General features: G+C 40.4%; 1 protein-coding gene across 2 annotated transcripts in view; it reads right to left on the bottom strand.

The window, feature by feature from the left end:
* Nucleotides 1-18,058, bottom strand: part of STIM2 (stromal interaction molecule 2) — a 70,634-nt gene extending 52,576 nt beyond the window's left edge. The window contains exon 1 of one of the 2 annotated variants that reach the window (XM_054823698.1): nt 17,693-18,058. In XM_054823698.1, the coding sequence (XP_054679673.1) occupies nt 17,693-17,897 (205 nt within the window). In that variant the 5' untranslated portion in view covers nt 17,898-18,058. The remainder of the gene's footprint in view (nt 1-17,692) is intronic. The other variant, XM_054823699.1, reaches the window with a different exon arrangement.
* Nucleotides 18,059-20,847: the final 2,789 nt, after the last annotated feature.

The raw sequence follows: 20,847 nt of genomic DNA, 5'->3' as shown, positions 1-20,847 counted from the left end.
TTATACTGAGTCGCTGTGCAACTATGTGCTACACTTCTTGTGATAGCCTTTTCTCAAGTCCCAGGTAGACGGTTATTTCAAGATATTAGATAAGCTAATTTTGTAAAACAATTATGTTCTTAAATAAAGTTTTAACCAGTCACTTCTGGACCAACAAGGGAGGAGAAGCATACAAAAATATGCCTAAAATCATATTTGTGAATAATAGCATCAATTATTGTCTGGAAGAGCAGTCTCTGGAAAAAAACTACAATTCCAATATTCCTAAAAAGCCTCCATGGATTTCCACATTACACCACCATGGATAATACAGATGGCTTTTCTCTTAAAGAAACAGGCACCAGTGTTTTAGTAAAAGCTGATGCCACAGGAATTGAATCCTCTCCCTGATAGTAAGTGAAATTTTAGCAAAATGGTTCTGAATAACAGACAAGAGTGATAGGTGCTCTGTAGAAATAGAAGTCTGCTCTTTTATAAAAGCAGCAAAAATATTGCCCAGGATGACCTTGTTCCGAATACAACATTTCAGTGGTCTGTAATGATCTTACAGACATGTCCAAAATTTGATTCCATTCATTCTTTTTAAAAAATTAGCTAACAGAAGAATACGATACATGCATGCAATCTTCCCTGTCTGTTATTAAAGTCTTTGGAAGTAACCAAGTACTCATAAGTAAGGCTAAATTACCTTACAGAAAAGTAAAAAAAGCCTTTAGGGTTTCTTGAAGCATCATTTCAGTAGTACTAATTTTTGGACAATCAGTTCTCATGCATACACTAACACAAATTCTGCTAAACCAAGCTTTTTCAAAGCAGTAAACCAATTACTAAACTCCACGCTAAAAAACAAAAGGTGCTTTATCAGTGAATTAGCTAAGAACTTCCAGTGACATAACAAAAGTATGCAAGAGAGTATGCCACGAGTGGAATAAAGAATACAAACTGTAACCTGCCAGGCACCCTCAGAGTGGAAAATTTCAGAATCACCACATTTTTCACATAAAAATCAACAACATAATTAAAGATGTGCCTTAATTTAGCATTTCTGTTTTGCTTTATACTTGTTTCTTAAATAGCTATGACAAAATATTATTTGCTTACATGAACAAACACACCAAAAGAATGAGACACAAGGAATAATCCGAAGCAACATTTCCCAGTTTCCCCAACTTGTTTACTGCTGGGAACTGTTGTATGCAAGCCTTTAAACACTACACAAAACAAACCTGTCACCACTGCTATCCTAATGACTTGTGTGTCTAAATGCCATTAATGCCAAGGTATTTTTTTCCAGACAGATGCAGTATTTTTACAATGCATTGTGCAGCACACACAATCTTTGCTACCCTCCCTTGACAGAACTTTCCCCTGGCCCATCCCTCATTTCTCTAGAAACTTTTATTTAGTTTCTCCACCCATGTTCAGCCAGCATCCATCTTCTGTTGAACATTCATGAGGCCATACTGGCAACCTCTTATTAGTTACTCTAATTTGACTCTGATTTTCCTATTTCTTCTCTTCTTTCTACAATCTGGTTGGGCAACAGTGACTGCTGGTTGGCACATTAAACATTATGCCAAGCAGGTGCTTGGACAAAATGGGGAAGTTAATTTTGCCACACCTCTTGCTGAAAGATGACCACACTACTTTTAATTATGGAATATTTCATATTCATGGAACATGCAGTTATTTGCTAGCATCACTATACACAATATACACAAGTCCTAGTTCAGAGGAGATACTAATGCTATAATACCACATATAAAGTCTTTTTTCAGCGTTGAGTCAATCATCAACTCTGAATGCAATGATACAGACATTCATTAATTTGGCAGTAAACACAAAAAGTCGAAATAAATTCAGACACTAATAAGTCCTTAACTAATCTAAATGGCTTTGCATCATATTTATTAATCAAGAACAAAGTCCAAATTTCTCAAGTACTCACTCTCGTATCATTCACCCCCTATCTGAACTGAACCACCTTATAAACAGCATAACAGCAAAAAAGTCACAGAAAACTACTTCTGGACCTATTTTTTTTCTTTTGAACACATTGCTTAACAAGTTCCATCAGACATTCAACTGAGGAGGTAAATAACAGGTGTGACCAAAAGCAAAGGTAATGTCAGACAGGCATCCAAAGCCAGAGTTTTGCCCAAGCAAATTACATGACAGAATAAGTCATTCTACACTAGACAAATCACTGCTTCTAAATATATTTAGTTATGAAAAGATTTGCATTTGCATAAACCCTACAGATTTCTAGAAGCCTTAATTACATGAAACACATTCAGCTGTGCTTAGAAATACAGTACAGAACTTAAGCATAAATGCTGATTTATTGCAACTTGCATTAGTCAGGTGTAACAGGTAAGAGTTCTCTGCAGATTCCAATCTTAACCCAAAAAGACAGCAGAAATTCAGTAGAATCCTGTCAGATATTCTGAACAACTACTGAGAGATCCTCAAACACAGAACAACTGTAGCCTTCTAACAAGCTGCAGATTATGTATCACCAAACATTCTTGAAGGTTTTGGGTTTTCTCTGTCTCTGGTATCTTTCAAAGACAAGTCTATGCCATCAGAAAAAGAGACACTGCCCACAACTCTCATCCTTCCTACTGCAAAACATGTATGAATAGTAATGAACCACTAAGAGCAACTCCAATGCTATGGTAGCTTGCAAAGACAGTGTAGGCAGACCAGTATTCTGCTTGTGACTAAACCAATCACAGTTGCATGATACTGAACAATTGTGGGCGAGAATATCACAATTTCTAATTTAGCACAACATTCTGCTATGAAGTACAAAGTGTTACTTGAAGTTCCCAGATGCAATTAATGCAGAGGTGGAATTATTCTTTCTTTTTTCCATAGCTGTGCTTCAGTCTTATCTACAGACCTAAAATATTTCTGTTAAGAGTTTCAGAACCACATTAATTGATGGCAGTCTACTCTTCTGGTACTCTTTATGAACATAGGCAGATAGATCTAAAACTAGCTAAGCACCTTATATCCACACACACAAAAAAAAAATCTAGCAAAGCATGGAAATGCCTTCTGGAACCTACACGGCATTTTCAGTTATGTGCTGTTGTACCCAGCATTTTACAAGACCCACACAATTCCTGCATCAAAAGTTTAGCATAGGGAATAGAAGTATTTAGCTTTTTCAGTATTCCTTTCCCATTCTTAAACTGGAGCAAAAAATAGGTGGTGAATCAAATGAGGTGAGAAGGCCTGTTAAGGAGATTGGGGTACACAATCAGAACATACCAAACGTGCACAAGATTCATTGGGGTGAAGGAGGCAAGGCAAGACAAATGCAACAGCATGACTCAACAGATAAGACATCTAAAAGAATCTTAACACTACATCCTAAAATAAAAATTTTCCTTACACTGCAACCCAACCATTCATATGAAGTCTGTAAAATGGTTCAAAAGCTGAAGTAATTTCAAGTATAGATCATCTTTTCTAGTAAATAAGTCATCTATGAAGAAGTCTCAAACCTTCTGAAAGTAATAAATTATGGCTAACAAGGCTATGAAAGATGGGGAGAAGGAGTTAACACCACCTCCCTTTCCCTGAGTAACATATTAATTATAGCTTCCTAGGTAGTGTTACTGATTGGCTGAAACCTAATCCTGCAACATTTTAAAGCTAAATGACATTGAAAACAAAACTTAAGTGCACTTAAGAAGCACTGTGAACATAAATACCAAATTAATATCCAACTTGAGCTGCAATTATTCATTCTGTAGCATTCAAAAAACTTAAACACATTAAAGAAACATGACAAAAATACCTGACTCTAATTGTTTTTAAGTTTAAATATAAACATAAATAGGTTAGAGGCTCTTTAAACAGGATGAGGCACTGCTCCTAGAACAGTTCTCATAAAGCCAGGAGAGCAATATTTTTTCTCTGTATCTTAAGTAAGTGCCCTCTTCACACTCAAGAGAAATCTAACTGACACAGCGAGTAGAGTTAGTGGTGTGATCATGTGCCTGAACTGGGCTTTCTACCTCAAGGCAAAACAAGTTTACTCTATTATGGAAGGAGCCCAGATTCCTCGCTCAGATGCCGACACCTCAAGAGATGTGAAATGAATCCCATCCTTAAAGCTTCTGATCAAGTAACACCATGGGTAAGCACTTTAACACCTCTGGGCCCTACGAACTCAACAGTGTTAAACAACAAATGAAAATAATGAATAGGTGAAGCAGGGAACTGCATAGCAATTGCTACCCAAGTATGCTTTTCCCACCACATTCTGAAGTCTGCATGGTCTAAAACACCAGCTCCCAAATGATGTCGCATTCTCAAAGTCCAGTATAACAACAAGACCTTTGGCATGAACAACAATCAGGCAGAAAGGCCAAGGAGAAGGAAGCAGGCTCACTGCTGGAAATATCCAATGTGGGCACCAACAGCCATTGCTGGGGCTGACTGGCTGCTCGCCTCCGCTCTGGGCCCTGTATCCCACCAGTAACTATCCCACATATCTCAAACCTTTCTGGAAGCAGTATTGAGGCCAACAGCAAAGCTTTCTGCCTGCCCTGCCAAATGCAAATCATTATTTCCCTATTTCCTCTGAAAGGAATGCCAACCGGACAAGAGCTAGAAGATGCCTGAAAGTCATCCTTTGGATGATGACACCTTAACAAAAATAAAATATGAATTCTGATAGCAGAAGCATTTAACCCATATTTAGATATCTATGTATACCCAATTTAAAATCTTTTAGGTTAGGAAAGAAATAATTGAGGTTGCTTTCATTAAACTAAACTTCATATCCATTTCAATTAGTAAACATAACATGACTAACATGCAATCAGTAAAATCAAGGGAATTTGCCTGTTTAACAAACCAACTAACTAGAACTTGCACTTTGAACTAATCTGTGTTTAACAGAAGCTTGAGGTAGGCCAAAGAGGAAGCAATTTTCAAAATATTTCTAAGTGACAAATCCAAGACTATCAGGTAAGGCTATTTCATAAACAAGTGAACGCGTCAGAGCCAAATGCTCATTATTCATGCAATTAAAACAGGCTACTTACAACTTTTGGACAATATGCTCAGGAAAAGTACAGTATTTACCTCACTCTAGCACTTATATCTGCGATACTTTGAGAACTTCATTATTAGTGTTTGCTCCTGTACTTGCCACCAGTATGAACGTCATAATTCACCCTCTGCCACACTAACATTCAGAAAACATCCAGGAAGTACGCTCTCCACTAGGTATCCAACAACCCTGGGATTAAGTAAAATATTTAAGAGAAATGTCTTATATGCTTTAGTTCCACACAATACAGAATGCTCTATATTCAAGTTCTGATCTTAATTTCACTACCTAGCCAAACAAAGAGGAACTTTTTGAAATATCCAAGCCATTGTACAAATAGCAGCCTCTGTGGTGATCCCAGGACACATGCCATTGTTTTCCACAGCAGTTTACAGTTGATGTTTCCAATTCTCATCTGTGTGCTGAAAGTGATAGAGAACTTCATATTTAAGTCTACCTTTTCCAAAATTCTGAATGCAAAACTTGCCAAGGAAAACAATTACAGCTCTGTCTTGATAATGAAATACATGCCACTTCCTTCTCCTAACAAGTTTCTTACTACACTCTCAAAAAACAGACCAGAATTAAGCTTGTACTTTATGATCACTGAAAATACAGCACAGACCTGGAAAAGCAAGCTGAATTTTCAACTCCTTCAAACACCATACTTCTCTTAATTTTCATGTGCAAAACATCCTTGTTACTAGTAAAGTGTTTCACTTCCACTTTAATTTTTATTGTGTACACCAAAAGCAAACTGAACTAGACACAGTCACGAAACATTTCTGCAGTCAGTTTTCAGAGCAGAACCCATGGCAAGACCAGATAGTCTCACTTAAAGTATTCACAATCATACAAGAAGCAGTGAAACAATAATTTTTATTCCAATAAGCCTCAGAAATCTTTTGGAAAAAAAAAAAAAAAAAGAGAGACAAGAGGCCACAAAGTCTGAGAAGTTAAAGTTACTTTCCCTCAACATCCTGTAAAGAATAGCAGCCTAGTAGGAGCCACAGAGTGAAAGCCCATTTTCCAAAGCAAATTGGGTTCACTGATCTTCAGCGACAGATTGATTGATCTTCAAAATTGTCACACTACTATCTAAAACACTACAGCTGCCCAAAGTCTCCACTTCAATCACAATCAGATCTGAAGGTAAAAGACTAGAGACCGATTCCTTCGTTACAGATAGTAAGGCACTACATCTTGACTTTAAGCAGGTTTATAATATTATAGTATTCTGAAAACTCAGTATCTTCAGTTGGTATGCTTAGTCCTCTGCCTACAGTCTTCTCTAACACTTCACAGACCTCAAAAATTACAGTAACAGAACAATGAATGACCACAATTAAAGAAGTACTTATTAAAACATTTCTGCTAAAACTTAAAAAAATTCTATTCAAATGAATAATCAACTACTACTTTCATATTTAAAGAATAAAAGCAATAATTTGGGTAACAAGACAATGGCTGTCTTGTTCTTTGACTTCTGTAAGAATGTTAATCTGCTGCTGACAGCATTTCAGGCACAGAAAACTGAAAGTGGTAAAAAAATCAAAAACAAAAAAGTCACTGTAATTTTACTAACTTCTGGCAGGAAAGAAATTTAATCCTTAGGATACCCTTTAGGAGACTGCAAACCAATACAAATCAACAGAACACACACAGTTCAGTAAAATCATTTTAGAAAGTGAGTCAGTGCAAGCAAAAATTTTGCCAGTCCTCAAGTTGAAAACCCCCACTTAGTAACACCTCCCAAAAATCTATTATATAAATTATAATGCAACTTACTATAACATTATGACACTCTCCTCTAAGTATTTTACCCTTACACTTTCTATGTTAGCAGTCACTTTAAACATCTGCACAAAACCAAAAATGAAATGCTAATGGAAAGCATCAAACCATTTTGTCTTGAACAACACAACTGTACCTCATAGTTTCACAGAAGACTAGCAAAAACATATGAACTGGCCACACTTATTCAAGTGTGTTAATCTAGTTCAACCTGGTGCAGTCCCAGTTAGCAGCAGATGAAAGGGTGATGGCAAGAACATTTTTTCCCTAAAACACCGCATTTTTGGTTTGCAAAACAGTCCACTGCAATGAGTTTCCTAGTTTAATTCCACCTGTTCATGCAGGTGTGCTCTACCCCTTCCCCCAGGAAAATGGGAAGCAGGGGGATATACCTATTTCTAAACCTTGTTCTGACTTTCAGTGAATGCCCCCAGGCTTCATAGCATGAAGATAACTACCAGTCTTCCTACAGCTGCCTCCTTTATAATACTTATGATTTCAAAGAGGTCTACCACATCTTCACTATCACCTTCTAAGACCTGAAACCCATCTAGTTGCCACAGTGCTCTTCTGTCCATCCCTCCCTCCCTCTCCTTGGCCTTCCTTGCTTCTAGCCCAGAGTTCGTTCAACCTCCACTTAGCCAATTTCAGCAATTATTCCAGTAGAAAATGAAACCAACAACTAAACTGAAATAGCCTGAGGAAGAGGGCAGGCTGAAGGCCTAAACCACAGCTGACAACATATATTGGCTTTACCTTACAAAGAATAATGCCAGGTCTTTTAAACCCAAGAAGTCCTAGCTTCTTTTCATACACAAAAATGTATATACAAAAGCATGGACAAGCTTTAGTCAAACCTCTTCCAGTTTTACACATCCTTTCAAGTGATAATGATCAGTATACTATTTCCCTTTCTTCATAATTTGTAGTATTTATTCTTGACCAACAACCAGCTTTTTTCCAAAGAACAATCCATTATTACTCCCCAAAACCTCAAGTATAACAACTAATCAGGGCTCCAATTTTTCAGTTAAATCCAATGCAAGTATACATTTAACAGTATAAAAGTACTGAATAAAATAAGCTCCTTCCTCTTTTCTCTCCCTGACCCACTTTTTTTGCACATCAACGCTACCATCTCATCACCCTGTGATACCCTGACAGTGTCATGAAATACCATCAGAGATCTCTGCAGACAAGAAGTTTACTTTGAGTCCCCCTTCATCATCCTGCTACACATCAAACTCACTTCTAAGCTAAACAGTGTAATGCTCCATTTGTAACCATCTAGTTCCATGAAGATGCATCCTTTTTTTCCCCCCCCACATTTCACCTGTGATTGCTTATCACTCTTCGGTAAGGAAATAGCAATTTCTGTGGACCTGATCGCAGCCAAGGTTGTGTACAGAGCTTCCATTTTGTTGAAATAAGGAAGTCTTACCACTCGACAACATCAAGAGAAATTAGACCCTTGACTGCTGTTCATAGGATACTATAAACAGACATGAGGCAGCGTAAAACAAGTGTCTGAGTGCTTTTGTGACAAAAAGAAACATCACAGATGCATAGTTTGTTGGGAAGGATGTTTAGTGAATAAAGGAGACAAACCAGTTTTACTTGGATTCCTTTGTAACAAAGTTTAAAAGTAGTCAACTGGATGCATTTAGAGTTCAGACAGGTGGGGTTTCTTCTTTCAAACATCTACAGTTGAATCAGAATGGGATGCGTCTTCATTACCCTGTATTAATAAAATCACATTTCATTAGTTCTGATTTATAGATGTAAATAGTTATGCCAGGCAAGTGATTTCAGTTTTGAGATACCAACTCTCTTACAATAATTTTAGGTTTGCCAGTTGATTTAACTCCCAAAACAAAGGTTTCATTCCAAAACATGGATTTTTCTATATGTTACCATCATCTACGATAACTAATCTCTTTAAAAAGCCCTACTAAAATCTTGGCTCTACTGCTAAACTAAAGGTCTCCCTCTACAAATTTTATGGATTGCTTAAGTATTTCCTTACGAATTTTGAATGTCATTTTTCAACTTAACAGTTGGTAACATCTGGGAAAAACGTTGCTTTTTATGAGTAGCTAAATCTCCCTTACCCACCTTTCTCAATCACTATTTACTTGAATGCATGGGCTTCTACTCAAATGGTTAATAGTACCTTCCTCCAACACTTATTTTCTCACAGATGCCCTTTGTGCAGTTGTGCACTGAACTGAAGCAAAGACCTTATCCTGCTGGAAAAAAAAATTAATACCAACTTCCAGCTCAATCAGTTCCCCCAAAACTAGCTCACCTCCAGCCATGCTAATGTTAAGAGAGCCACTGGAACACAAGGAATAGGCAGGGAGGGAGAAAAAGCAACAAGCAGGAAGGAGGAGTGCCCCTTTCTGCAGCAACAGCCTCCGCCAAGGTCAGTTGAAATCAATAACAAAGCAACATCCTTCAAAGACGGCAGAGCTACAGTCTCATATCACTGCCTGCAACACAACCACAATAAGACCAATTATCAGGAGTGCAGTTTCATAAGAACAAAACCAAAACATTAATTTACTTAAAACACAGTCTTAGAAAGAAATCCCAGAGAATATGTAATACAGGTTCATACATCGAAGCCAACAGAATCAATTTCATTGTCTCTTATCTGTACTTTAGACTGACATATTGCTGCACTGTTTCCAAAGTAACTACAATAACCTCTACGGCTCCAACAGCAGTGTTTCAGTAGATATGTTCAGGGAACATGATTCAGGTAGGAGAGAAGACATTGAGGCAGCCACGTTCCATGAAAATTACAGGCAAAGTTAAGTCCTTCAAGGAAAAATTAAAATATACACTGGGGAAGATAGAGCTGTCTTGATGCATTTCATTTGCAACTAGAATTTCCAAGTTGGAAAGCGTATAAATACATTTCTGCCTCCTGCCACATCATTATATAAGTATTGGAGCTACATGGTATTATGTAGTCTAATTTTCATATTTAGCAAACAATACTTAGCAGTAAAAAAGTAATTTCATTTTCATTTCAAAATAATTTTTAAGTCTTTAGACAATGAAAATAACTTAAGCCAACAGTATTTTTCATGTAGGCATACAACATTACAGCAAGAACTTATCTTGCAACCTTCTATACATAGCAATCTTCAATTAAAACTACAGTAGAAGGAAGTCTCCTACTCAGAATAAACAACTTTCATATTTGTTTCAAAATCATCACAGACCACATGGTTTGAGTGGCTCTGTTTATTTGTTAAGACTATAATACTTCTTGCTTGTTGTTCTTGAAATAAAAATACTGGGTAGCATTTTAAATTGAGGAAAAATTAATCAACCTTATCATTTTCAGATTTTAACTAGAGATAAACAACAAAAGACTTTATTTGCTTTAGATCTAGGCATACAAACAGAAAATTCACCTTAGTGCATCTATTGAGGGTAGGAGGGAAGAATGTATTTTAAGTAAAATTGTGTGGTTGAAAAAAAAAAATCAGCAGATTGGCAAAAGTTATGTTGATAATTTCCTAGCAAAGCTCACTGAACATATTTCTACATTTAAACAGAGACTGTAGTGTAAATCTCAAAAAAAAAAAAAAAACCAAAAAGAAAAGAACTTATTGAGCCATTCCCTCATTCATCAAATGCTACACATATGGGGCGGGGGAACGGGGACAACACGACACCAAACAAAACCAAAATACATTCAGGACTTATTGATGACCAATCTCAATGGGAGCCTAGAGGAGTCATTTACTATTACTAATAACATTTGTGTGAAAAATTCCTTTCTAAATAACATATTTAACTTGCAGAGAACTCTGAATTACACAGTGGCATACAACTAACCCCCTCCTTTATTCAAAACCACAAATTGAGAAAGAGCATTCATACCGCACCTTCATGTATAGAAAGCTTCCCATTTTAAGGGGAAACTACACAGAGCTTAGAAATCAAAAATGTCTTCACCAAATTTTTATTCAACAAAAACTTGTTTAAATTAATACTCTACTACAAGGCTTGTTTGCTTTTAAACAGAGCTTTAAATAGGTTCAGATAAATTACTGGTTATTGTTCACTTCAGTTTTAGAAGATGAGCACATGACAATTTCTTACAAAGCAACAATAACCACAGAAACAAAGTACACACACACACAAAAAAAAAATCAGGTCTTAAAATTTAACTGGAGACAGTACCAGAGGGCTGGGCTGCTGACAGTTTTTAAATGCCTCATGATGCAGAAGAAAAGGTAGGAAACAGAAAGCATTGCCTAGAGGAAAAAGATCAAAGCTATCCTTGCATTCCTATAAATTCTGAGCTACTGCAAAAGTTAAAGCTTCACACAATCCAAGTAGCCTCAATAACCATTCCAATTCACACAAGTTTCCGTGGTGCTGCTTGTGGTTTGCGATACAAGCTGCAATAGTCAGTGATGGAATGGCTCCCTCCCACCTCTGCATCCAGGAATCACTGGAGAAGCAAGATTCACCTGCAGCAGTATAACACTATCTGCATAGAGAGGAAATTTTCTCCTGATATACTTAAAAATCTTTGCTAGAGACCTCAGAAATGAGATTTAAAGAGTCAGTGGTTCTTACCTGTTAATTCAAATTCTGTTGACTCAAATGAATCAACAGTTCTGTTAAGATGAGTGCTGTTAACTCAAATTCTTAACTGTTCTGACAAGCACATTATCTTCAATTTCCAAGACAGATTTTAGTTAAACTCTGGAGTACTTTTCATTATACAGGTCACTGAAAAATTGCATGTGCTTTTGGGATTGGAAGGAAAAGGAGCAAGGTCCAGAAGAAGAAAAAAAAAAAAAAGAAGAAAAAACACCATGAAAGATACAATAATAAGCTATCTTCAGTTAAGTTTGAAGTGCTCACAGAAACCAAGCAAACAAATGCAAATTATATCGTACCCAGGCAATCATTACATTCTGTTTATGCCAATTCCAAATTTTAACAATGCAGTATCATTTTGTTCACCCCCTCCCCCTTTCAGATATGCAAAGATAGTTTCCATGGTAACAGGAAAGAGTAGTATCCAAAGGCAGAATAACAGTAACTTATGTAATAACTTCAAACTCACCTTCGCACGTAAAACATATATGTGCTTATTTTAGGAGAAGACACATAGTGGTTATTTACTCTTAACACATACCGTATGTGGTCAAGATAAACATCTCAGGTTCCTGTATTTTAAAGCCTGTTTCACAGATAGGATGTAACAGCCTAATCCCAATGAAGTCTTCTCATACCTCAGGATTGCTGCAGTACATTAGAGTCAACTCTTACATAAAATAATATACTTTTGACTTTAAAATTACAAGAGAAAACTGTAGTAATTTTCCTAGCTTTCCTGCAATATCACAACTCTTTGCAGTACTCTCTCCTGATGCTGACTGATTTTTTTTTAGCTTGCATGCTGTAACTTGTATGCCATTTTGTATTTAATATCTATTCTCAATTAAAAGGATATCAAATCGCTTACTTCATACAAACTTTTATAAAAGGAAGCTATTTTCAGGTGTTTTTTATAGTGATAGTATCATCATGGGAAAACTTATCAAGATCAACTGCTCTATCACTGGGTCCAGTGCTCCGACAAATACAAATGGCGGCTCAACCTAGTTATGATAGATCATTATCACTGAGGTTAGTTAGAAGAAAATGAGTCATACCCAAGTTGCGTAGGAGCAGCTAGCCAGAATCTGGTAGGAGGTCCCCAGAAAAGCAGAGCTGTCTTCAGAAAGTTTATAGCTGAAAGGGCAACACAAAAACCTGCTGACGGAGGGATGATACTGGTCAAAGAATTTCAGGGAGGGACATTGAAGGGTTTTAAGAAAGGGTTTACTACAGACTACTGTAAGACAAGAAAAAGAAAACAACTAAGTAACCTGGCTAATTCCCAATAGTAAGACCAAGGAAATCTTCAGAAAAGGTGATGCTGATGGTCAAGGGAAAAAAACCTCAGAGGATACAAGAAGGTGCAGAACGCACTAGCAGAAGTGCTCAAGAGTTACAACGAAGACACTGGAAGGCTGGAAGGCAAAAATACTCAGCTATGGGCAAAGGAAGTTACAAGTGCTTGAGATCTTATCTCCAAGTGGGATTCCAATGCTGCTCAGCTGCATAAAGGCCAAGATTTTTTCTGGCTGACTGGTTTTTAATCTTTGCTTCAGAAACCTCTACAAATCCAGTCAACTACAGCTGTTTTAGCTATATGTTGTAGTTATGACAATTCACTAACTGCTGATTGAGCTATTAAAACCTGGAAACCTCATTGCACAAGGTTTCTTTGCTGGATTTCTCCTACTGCTGGGTTTCTCCTATTCATTATCCCCAAAAATAAGAAATACGCTAAGAAATTAAAAACCTAATGAAACTGAGAACAGAGCAGAAACTAATTCTGTTTCAGAGACAGATGACTGCATTGAGATGCTGACAAAGTAAATGACAGCTCAAAGTTGACATCCTTTAGTGAAGAAAGAACACAAAATTTCTGTCCTCCCAACAGAAATAGTAGGACCTGATCATGAAGAGCTTAGAGACAAATAGGAGTAATGGAATTAAAAAAGCCTGAAATACTCAGTTTTCATCACTTGAGAAATCTACTAGCCTTAAAAAGCAGTTTGCTAGGAAAGCGACAGAAGTCTCATAGCTCACAACCTTTTAAGACCAGCGCACGTCAAAATAATCACGCAATGATCATTTTGCTATGTGACCAAAATCACTGCACTCTTTGTATTACTCCATCACACATGAAGTCTAACACAAACCCAGTAACTTCCAAATTGATTATTCCAGCCCAAAAAGGTTGCTACTGTAGTTTCACAGTCACCTTAGTGATGCAATTCCGTGGACAGCTAGGCCAATGCCATCACAGGAGGCAGGCCACCCTTCTTCTGTACTGCTGACCCCACCTGCACAGTCCCATCCTCTCTCCTCTGCACTGGTGCTTGTGCTTAAAGCACATCAGAAAAGAGCCTGATAAGAAATCTCTCAGCTTTTCTGTTGCCTGCATTTCTTTTCACACTCATGCAAGCTAAAGCAACAGACAGCGCTCATCACAACACTGGGGGCAAAGAGGGTACACAAAGTAGAAAGGGAGCAGGAATTCCCTCCCTCCTTGTGGGCTGCAAGTACTGGGATGAGCACGCCTACTCCTACCAGCTCTCTTTGCTAACAATATTGCTTGCATGGCCAGCTAGGGCCAACTCCAAAGAAGAAAGCCACCCTTCAACAGCCACCCACAGTAGAATGGCTTAAACCAACTGTGATGTTGCAGCTAAAAATACATGTTTTCTAGAAACCCTTGCTTCTCAAATGCCAAAGTCAAATTAATTTGAAGAGCTCAGACTGAGATGATAGATAAGTTCCAGAATGGAAACTCAATTAAGAGGAAAAAAAAATTTTTTTAATAACATTCAGGAAAAGGTTACATTAACTTGTCCATTGTTTCTTCAGTAAACATAACATAGTGCTGTAGTTAAATATGGTCCAGCTCAATATTATAAACCATTATTTGAGAGAAATTTATTAGCCAAATACAGGTCCAGGTTCTCAGTCTCATGTGAAAGGCAGACAAATTAATCCATGATCGTGGATTAAATTTAGACTTTTAAACAAGAATCCACAATTATCCAAAATTACAAAGCAACTTAATGAAAAGTCAATGAACAAACAATGTGAAAACCCAGTGTTATCTTTAGGCTCAGAACAGAAGGTTCCTTACAACTTTCTACCAAATTAAGCAGTGAACGAGCAGAGACAGAATGAATAGAAAATAGCCTCATGGTGTTCCATCCAGTGAAGCACAGTTTTGTTGATTTTATTTTCATAACTGTGACTAAATACCTTCAGCTCAGTGTCAGGTGCTACATATACAGCTGTTATTTATAAATTACCATTAAAAAGGCACAGATACACAGGAAGACAACAGTAATGTAATCTATGTAAACAATTAAGTAAATCCCTGAATAACTGATGAAACGTGGCAGAAGTAGAATCTTCGGCTCTCTCCTAGTCTTAAAATTCCTTGGACATCCTTTTTATGTCAAGCGTCTAGATTATGTTTGCCAGCTTCTTCTCTAACCCAATAAAAACCTCCAATAATGGGTTTTACTGAACAATCCACATAATTTGACTGTTATAGGTAAAAACTTTCTAGTCTATGTTTAACCTAAATCACGCCCACTACAATTTACTTCCTCTTAACCTACACCTTAACCACAGAGAAAATGGAAAAAGTTAAAAAAAACCAATATGCTTCTGTGTACTATTTCTTACATACACACCCCTCCCACAGCCTTTTCCACCCCCAAAATAAAGAAATATTTTAAATTCTTTTTGCATCAGTCATAGGTTCTGACCCTCTCAATCCACATTGCTACTTCCCTCTGTACTTTTTGGATTGTTTAATACCCAATACTAGACACAAAAGTGCAATCAAAAAGAAAAAAATAAAAGCCTTCTGTAATTTAAACTGGATCAACATATCCCAGGATAGCACCCACTTTTGCCAGCTGCATAATGGTGCTTATTCAGATCAATTTGTGACAAGAACTCCTGGATTATTTTCTATGGCTGTGCTGCCCATACACCTCTATTTGAGCATCTGAGAGCCTCTTCCTAGCGCAGCATTTTATATTCAGCAGCTTTTCATCTTCTGGATTGTACTTCTCAAATCTATCAAAATGACTGAATTCAAAGTTTATTCTATGCTTCTCCAGATGAGTGTTAGCAATCCCTCCTAACTCAATGGCACATCTGTAAGTTTTGTCTTTTAAGGAAACAGTGATGGATAATATAACCAAAATCACCCCCCTCCTGAACATGTCATGTGGTTTTCTCCCAACCTTCAAGAGATCTTCCAGCTTTGCAAAGAGTAACTTAAAACTATTTGGGAGTTAGTTATCAGACAGGCAAACAACTTTGGTGATCAACTAAAACACTGTATTTATTAAGTGGATGAACACAGAACTACATTAAAAACCTCCTAAAGATTAAAACTGATTCAAAGACAGATCTTAACCATCCATATTTTCCAGTCAACTGTGATGTAACACACTAAATCAACTTATAACGTGTTAGATTTCTCAAATATTTCTTAACCAGATTCACTGCTGGGGGGGGGGGGGGGCACGCCGCGGTGACACCACCACAACAGCTGACAAGCAACTCAGTACTTTTACAGTCAATAAAATATTAAAAAAATTACTTTTTTTCCCATAGACTGACACATCAAAATTGATTAAACATGAAATGTAGACAGCATCAGCACTATACATAGCAAGAACCATTTAATACCACCTACAACTAGATTAATTAGTCTGAAAAAAAAAAAAAACAGGAAAAAAAAAACCTGTTCCAATACAGCATTTTCATAACACCCTTGGGAAGTATGACTGCTGCTTCACAGACTGCGGATGTTCTAACTTCCTTAGTTTATACAGCAAACCAACAGATTGGACAATTCAGATTTCAGAAATGCCGTGTCCTCAAACAAGATCACTAAATCACGTAGCCTTGCATCTCCATCCCAGAACTATTCCAGGGATACCATTTTAGTTTAATCAATTGTAATTAAAATTCATGTTTTTAAAGTGTTACACTGAGAAGAAACTCGTGTGTTTCATCCACTGAAGTTGAATAATTTTAGCTCAGGACGTCAACACTTTTCTAAACAAAATCAGAAGTTTTTCTCTGATAAGAACTGCATGCTACTTTAATTCAGAAGAGGTATGTTTTTGTCTTCTTTCTTCCACACCCTCCCTCCAATTAGAGCTTTTTGAAAAGCGCATTATGAGACATGACACACTTCTAAATGTTTTTGAGTATTTCTTAACATTCAAATCCCATTTTCCTAAGTGAACAGTCTAAAGACCGTAAAGTTTCTTACTGCTGATGACAAGATAGACTCAGGATGTGTATAAGCAATTCAGAGCCATCAAAGCCTGCTGAAAGGAAATTATTTTAAATGCTTCAGTGCAACCGCTGTTTTTAACTGCAGGCATTACTATTTGCCATAAGTATAGCAGCATGAATATACTCACTTTTTTAAAAAAAGAATTAAATGAAGGCAGAAAGGTTTTCCACACTGTTCTGGAGAACTAAAACCCTTCTAAGGGCACAGGATGGACACCTTTGTCTGTACAGCATCAGGCTCCTGGGCAGCGCTGCAGCCAGCTGCGCTGCGATACAGCAGGAGCCGCAAGAAGTTCGCTGGGGCGGGTTACCTCGCCTCCTCCCCCGGGGCCGCTGCAGCCCCCCGTCCCCGCCACGAGGACGTCCAGCATCTCTCCTGGAAGCCGCCCTGCGGGTGCGGGAGCCGAGGCGGGCGCGCAGGGCGGCTCACGGCCGGGGCCGCGCCGCGGCAGGCGGCTGGCGGCGCCCGAGACACCCACCCGCACGGGCGGCACCGCGGGAGCCGACGCGGAAGCGGCGGCTCCGGATCTCAACAATATCGCTATTCAACAGGATCCTGCAAATATCCTGCGGCGGGCTCCTTCCCGGGGAGGGGCAGCGGGGCCGACGGCCGGCCAGCCCCCGTCGGGGCAGTACCGCAGTGCCGCCGCCGCAGCCGGACCCCCTGCAGACCGGCCCGGCGCCCTCTGGAGAGCCGCATCGTAGCTGGCCCCACGGCGGAGGGAGGCGGCTCAGAGACGCCCCGGAGCACCGCGGACCCCGCCGGGCGGGGCAGGGCAGGGCCCCGGCAGAAAGGCGCCCGCTCCCCCCCCGCAACCCCATACCGCACACACACAGGCGGGACGCTCCCCCCGCCCCGCCGGCGGCACGCGCGGGAGCCGTTACCTGTCACAACCGCCGCCGTCTCCGCCGCAGAGGCGGCGGCGCCTCCCCGTCCTCCCCGCCGGCCACCGCCAACGTCCGCAGCCTCCAGCTCGCATCCCCCGCCGGCGGCGGCAGCGGGCAGGAGCAGCCCCAGCAGAAGCAGGCAGGTCGGCACCGGGGTCGCCGTCGCCGCCGCCCGCCCGCCCGGCGCTCGAAGCCCGCTCATCGGTACCGCCGCTGCAGCGAAGCGAAGGGAGGGAAAGAAGGAAGGAAGGAAGAGGCCGGAGCTCCGCTGCTGCGATGCTGCCCACTCCGGCAGCCCGAACCCGCCTCAGCGCCGGTCCCACGCTGCCTCCCGCCGCTTCCGGCGGCAACCACCGCTGCCGAGACGCCCCAGCGACACGTCACCGCGCGGTGACGTCACCGGGGAGGGGGCGGGAGGCGGGCCGGCGAGCGGTGCGCGAGGGGGGGGCGCCCTCCGGGGCGGCCCGGCGGTAGCGGCAGGGTGCGGTGCCTCGCGCCAAGCCGCGGGAGGAGCGCGGAAAGAAAGAAAGGGGGTGTCACGTCTTCGCCGTCGGATGGCGGAGAACTTCAAGACCGCTCGGGGTGGCGAAGCGCTCCCGCGGCGGTACCTCCTTCTCGGTGTGCCGGGCAGGGCTCGGCCGGCTCCCTGCCAGCCCCCTGGCAGCCCTGCCCAGAAATCGTGCGGCGGTTTAGTTCCCCCGTGGCAGCCCCGGCCGGGCGACGGGGCCCCGACTCGTGTCGCTGGCCCCCGCGTCTAGGCCGGTTACTTAGCCGGGTTCAGGAAAGGCAAACCGTCTTAAAACATGACAGGGAAAAAAAAATAAAGACCTCGGAGTTTGTTAAATTTGTCCTTATCGCACCAACGCTGCAAAAAATGCAGTCACCTGAGGAGAGCTTTCCAAAGGGAAAGCATGTATGAAAGACGTTTCAGTTCGGCATGCATGGCCTTTTCAAAATAATAAAAAAAAATGGTGCTTTAAATCTGATCCCGTACAACTGAAATCGGGAAAACTATGCCCTCACAAAGATTAAACCCTGATTTAATTGTGTTTAGGACCTTGGCAAAACAATCCAAAAAAAACAAAAAAAAAACCTCCATGTGCTTAAGATGTTTCCATCAAGCCACTGAATGGGAATAAAATCTGTATCATGCTTTGTCCTGTCCAAGTCTGTGGGATTTTCAACCACTCTGTTTTGAGTCATTTAACCAAGAATAACACAACTTTAAAGACCAAATGCAATTTAGTATCTCAGATACACAACACAAGAGAAAACAATGCAGTGTAGATGGTAAAAGCTATATAAACATTGCATTCACTATTAACTGTTGAAATCACCTAAGAAATAACAGAAGTGTCTTGAAAGGGTCTTTGCTTTGTAAAACCTGCAGGAGATAGCATAAAATGGAGTGGTACAAGCTGCTTTCACAGCTCTGCAGAATCCAGAAAGCTAACAGTGAAATTATTATAGCACTATTAAATGCAGCAGGAATTAATTTTTTTAGCAACACAGTGTCCCTACTCCATCCCTGCTGAAACATTTTAGGGGAAAAAAACCCCCACAAAACTTTAGTCCCATAGCATACAAAGATTTGGAAAATGTGTCCAAACCTAATAAATTCTGTTTGAATTGTGAAGTCTGTGCATAGCCTTATCATTTCTGTTGGCTGAATACAACAGCTTTTAGAGACCAACAGTATCTGACCAGATCTTATGCAAAGAGAACAATGAAATGCCTGCGTCTTACGAAAGCTTAAGTGCTGTTTAACTTTAGGGAGGGGAGCTGGAGCAGAGTAAATTCCCCAGATGGAAACAAAAAAACCTAGCTGTTTAATTAATTAGTTAAAGTAGAACGAGAGGGGTATTCATGAAGGAGGCAAGTTTCTTGGATGAGTGTGAACTGTTTTGACTGAGAACCACTGGAGTCAAAGGATACAGACTGCATGAGTCCTATAGAGAAATGCCATACGTCAGAATAGCTGTGAGATGGGGACAGTAACAGAGAGCACTTTAGTGAAAATGCTGAAGTGGAAAAGGATCCTTGTTAAAAATCCTCCTGCAAAGTCGGTTCGTTTTCACCTCTTGCTTTCAACCACAAGTCCCCAAGTCAGGAAGCGTGGAATGGACTGTTTCCAAGCAATGCTTGTGTTGTGGAGGTGGGGGCAGGTCACTGCTGGTCAGGGCACCTTAGCAGAAGATCTCACGGTGAGAAGTGTATCAAATGGCAACACCTCCTGATGCACTGCCACTTCACGTCACGCAGACTCAGCTGTATAAGCTCAGAATCAAGGAAGGCACCGACCCTGGGCTGCAGCTTAACCTGCTAATCCACAGACACCTAAACGACTGTGGTTTCAATGTGAGGACCCAAATACAGCTGAGTGCCCTGCAAGGCTTGATCACAGAGTAATTTATGACCTCTAGAGGTCACCTAGTGTAACCCCCCTACTCAGCCCTGAGGAACACTACTCATAACCACATGCCAGTTTCATTTTGGACTGTTGACCACTATTTTGCATAGAGTGATTCAGACCCTTTTCCACCCACCTATCCAGTGCACACCCCCCCTACTGGACTACAAAGATGCTATGGATACTGTGGCAAAAACCTTGCTAAAAATCAGTGTGTGCTGCTCTTATCACCTCATCCGTAGAGCCAGTCATCTCATCATGGAAGGCAATCACATTGCTAGAACTGTGCTGGTTTTTCCAAATTAACTTCTTGTCCTTCATCACCCCAGAAATGGCTTTACAGAAAGATTGGTTTCATGATCTTCTCTGAGAGAGAGGCTGGGTAAGGATGACTGTCCTGTAGTTTCCTGCGCCTTGCTTTGATGGTGGATGTTACATTTACTTTTTTCCAGTAACTGGAAATCCCACCCGATTGCCACAGCCTTTCAAAGGTGATAGGAATCAGCACAATGACATTAGGCAGCTTCCTCAGCACCTTCACAAGCACCTCCTGTCCAGCCCTAAGGACTTGTAAACATCTAGTTTGCTAAAATGGCCCTTGACGTGGTTCAGCCCCTGCCCCAGCTGAGCACCACGCGCTGCTCGCTCACCCTTCCCCCGGCGGGATGGGGAGGAGAATGGGAAACACAAAGGCAAAACCCCGTGGGTTGGGGGAAGGACAGGTTACTGGGATGGCAAGGGA

The sequence above is a fragment of the Grus americana genome, chromosome 4, assembly GCF_028858705.1.
Source record: "Grus americana isolate bGruAme1 chromosome 4, bGruAme1.mat, whole genome shotgun sequence".
In the NCBI taxonomy this organism is placed as follows: Eukaryota; Metazoa; Chordata; class Aves; order Gruiformes; family Gruidae; genus Grus; species Grus americana.
The sequence above is the reverse complement of the archived record's forward strand: the minus strand, read 5'-3'. Positions and strand labels throughout refer to the sequence as shown.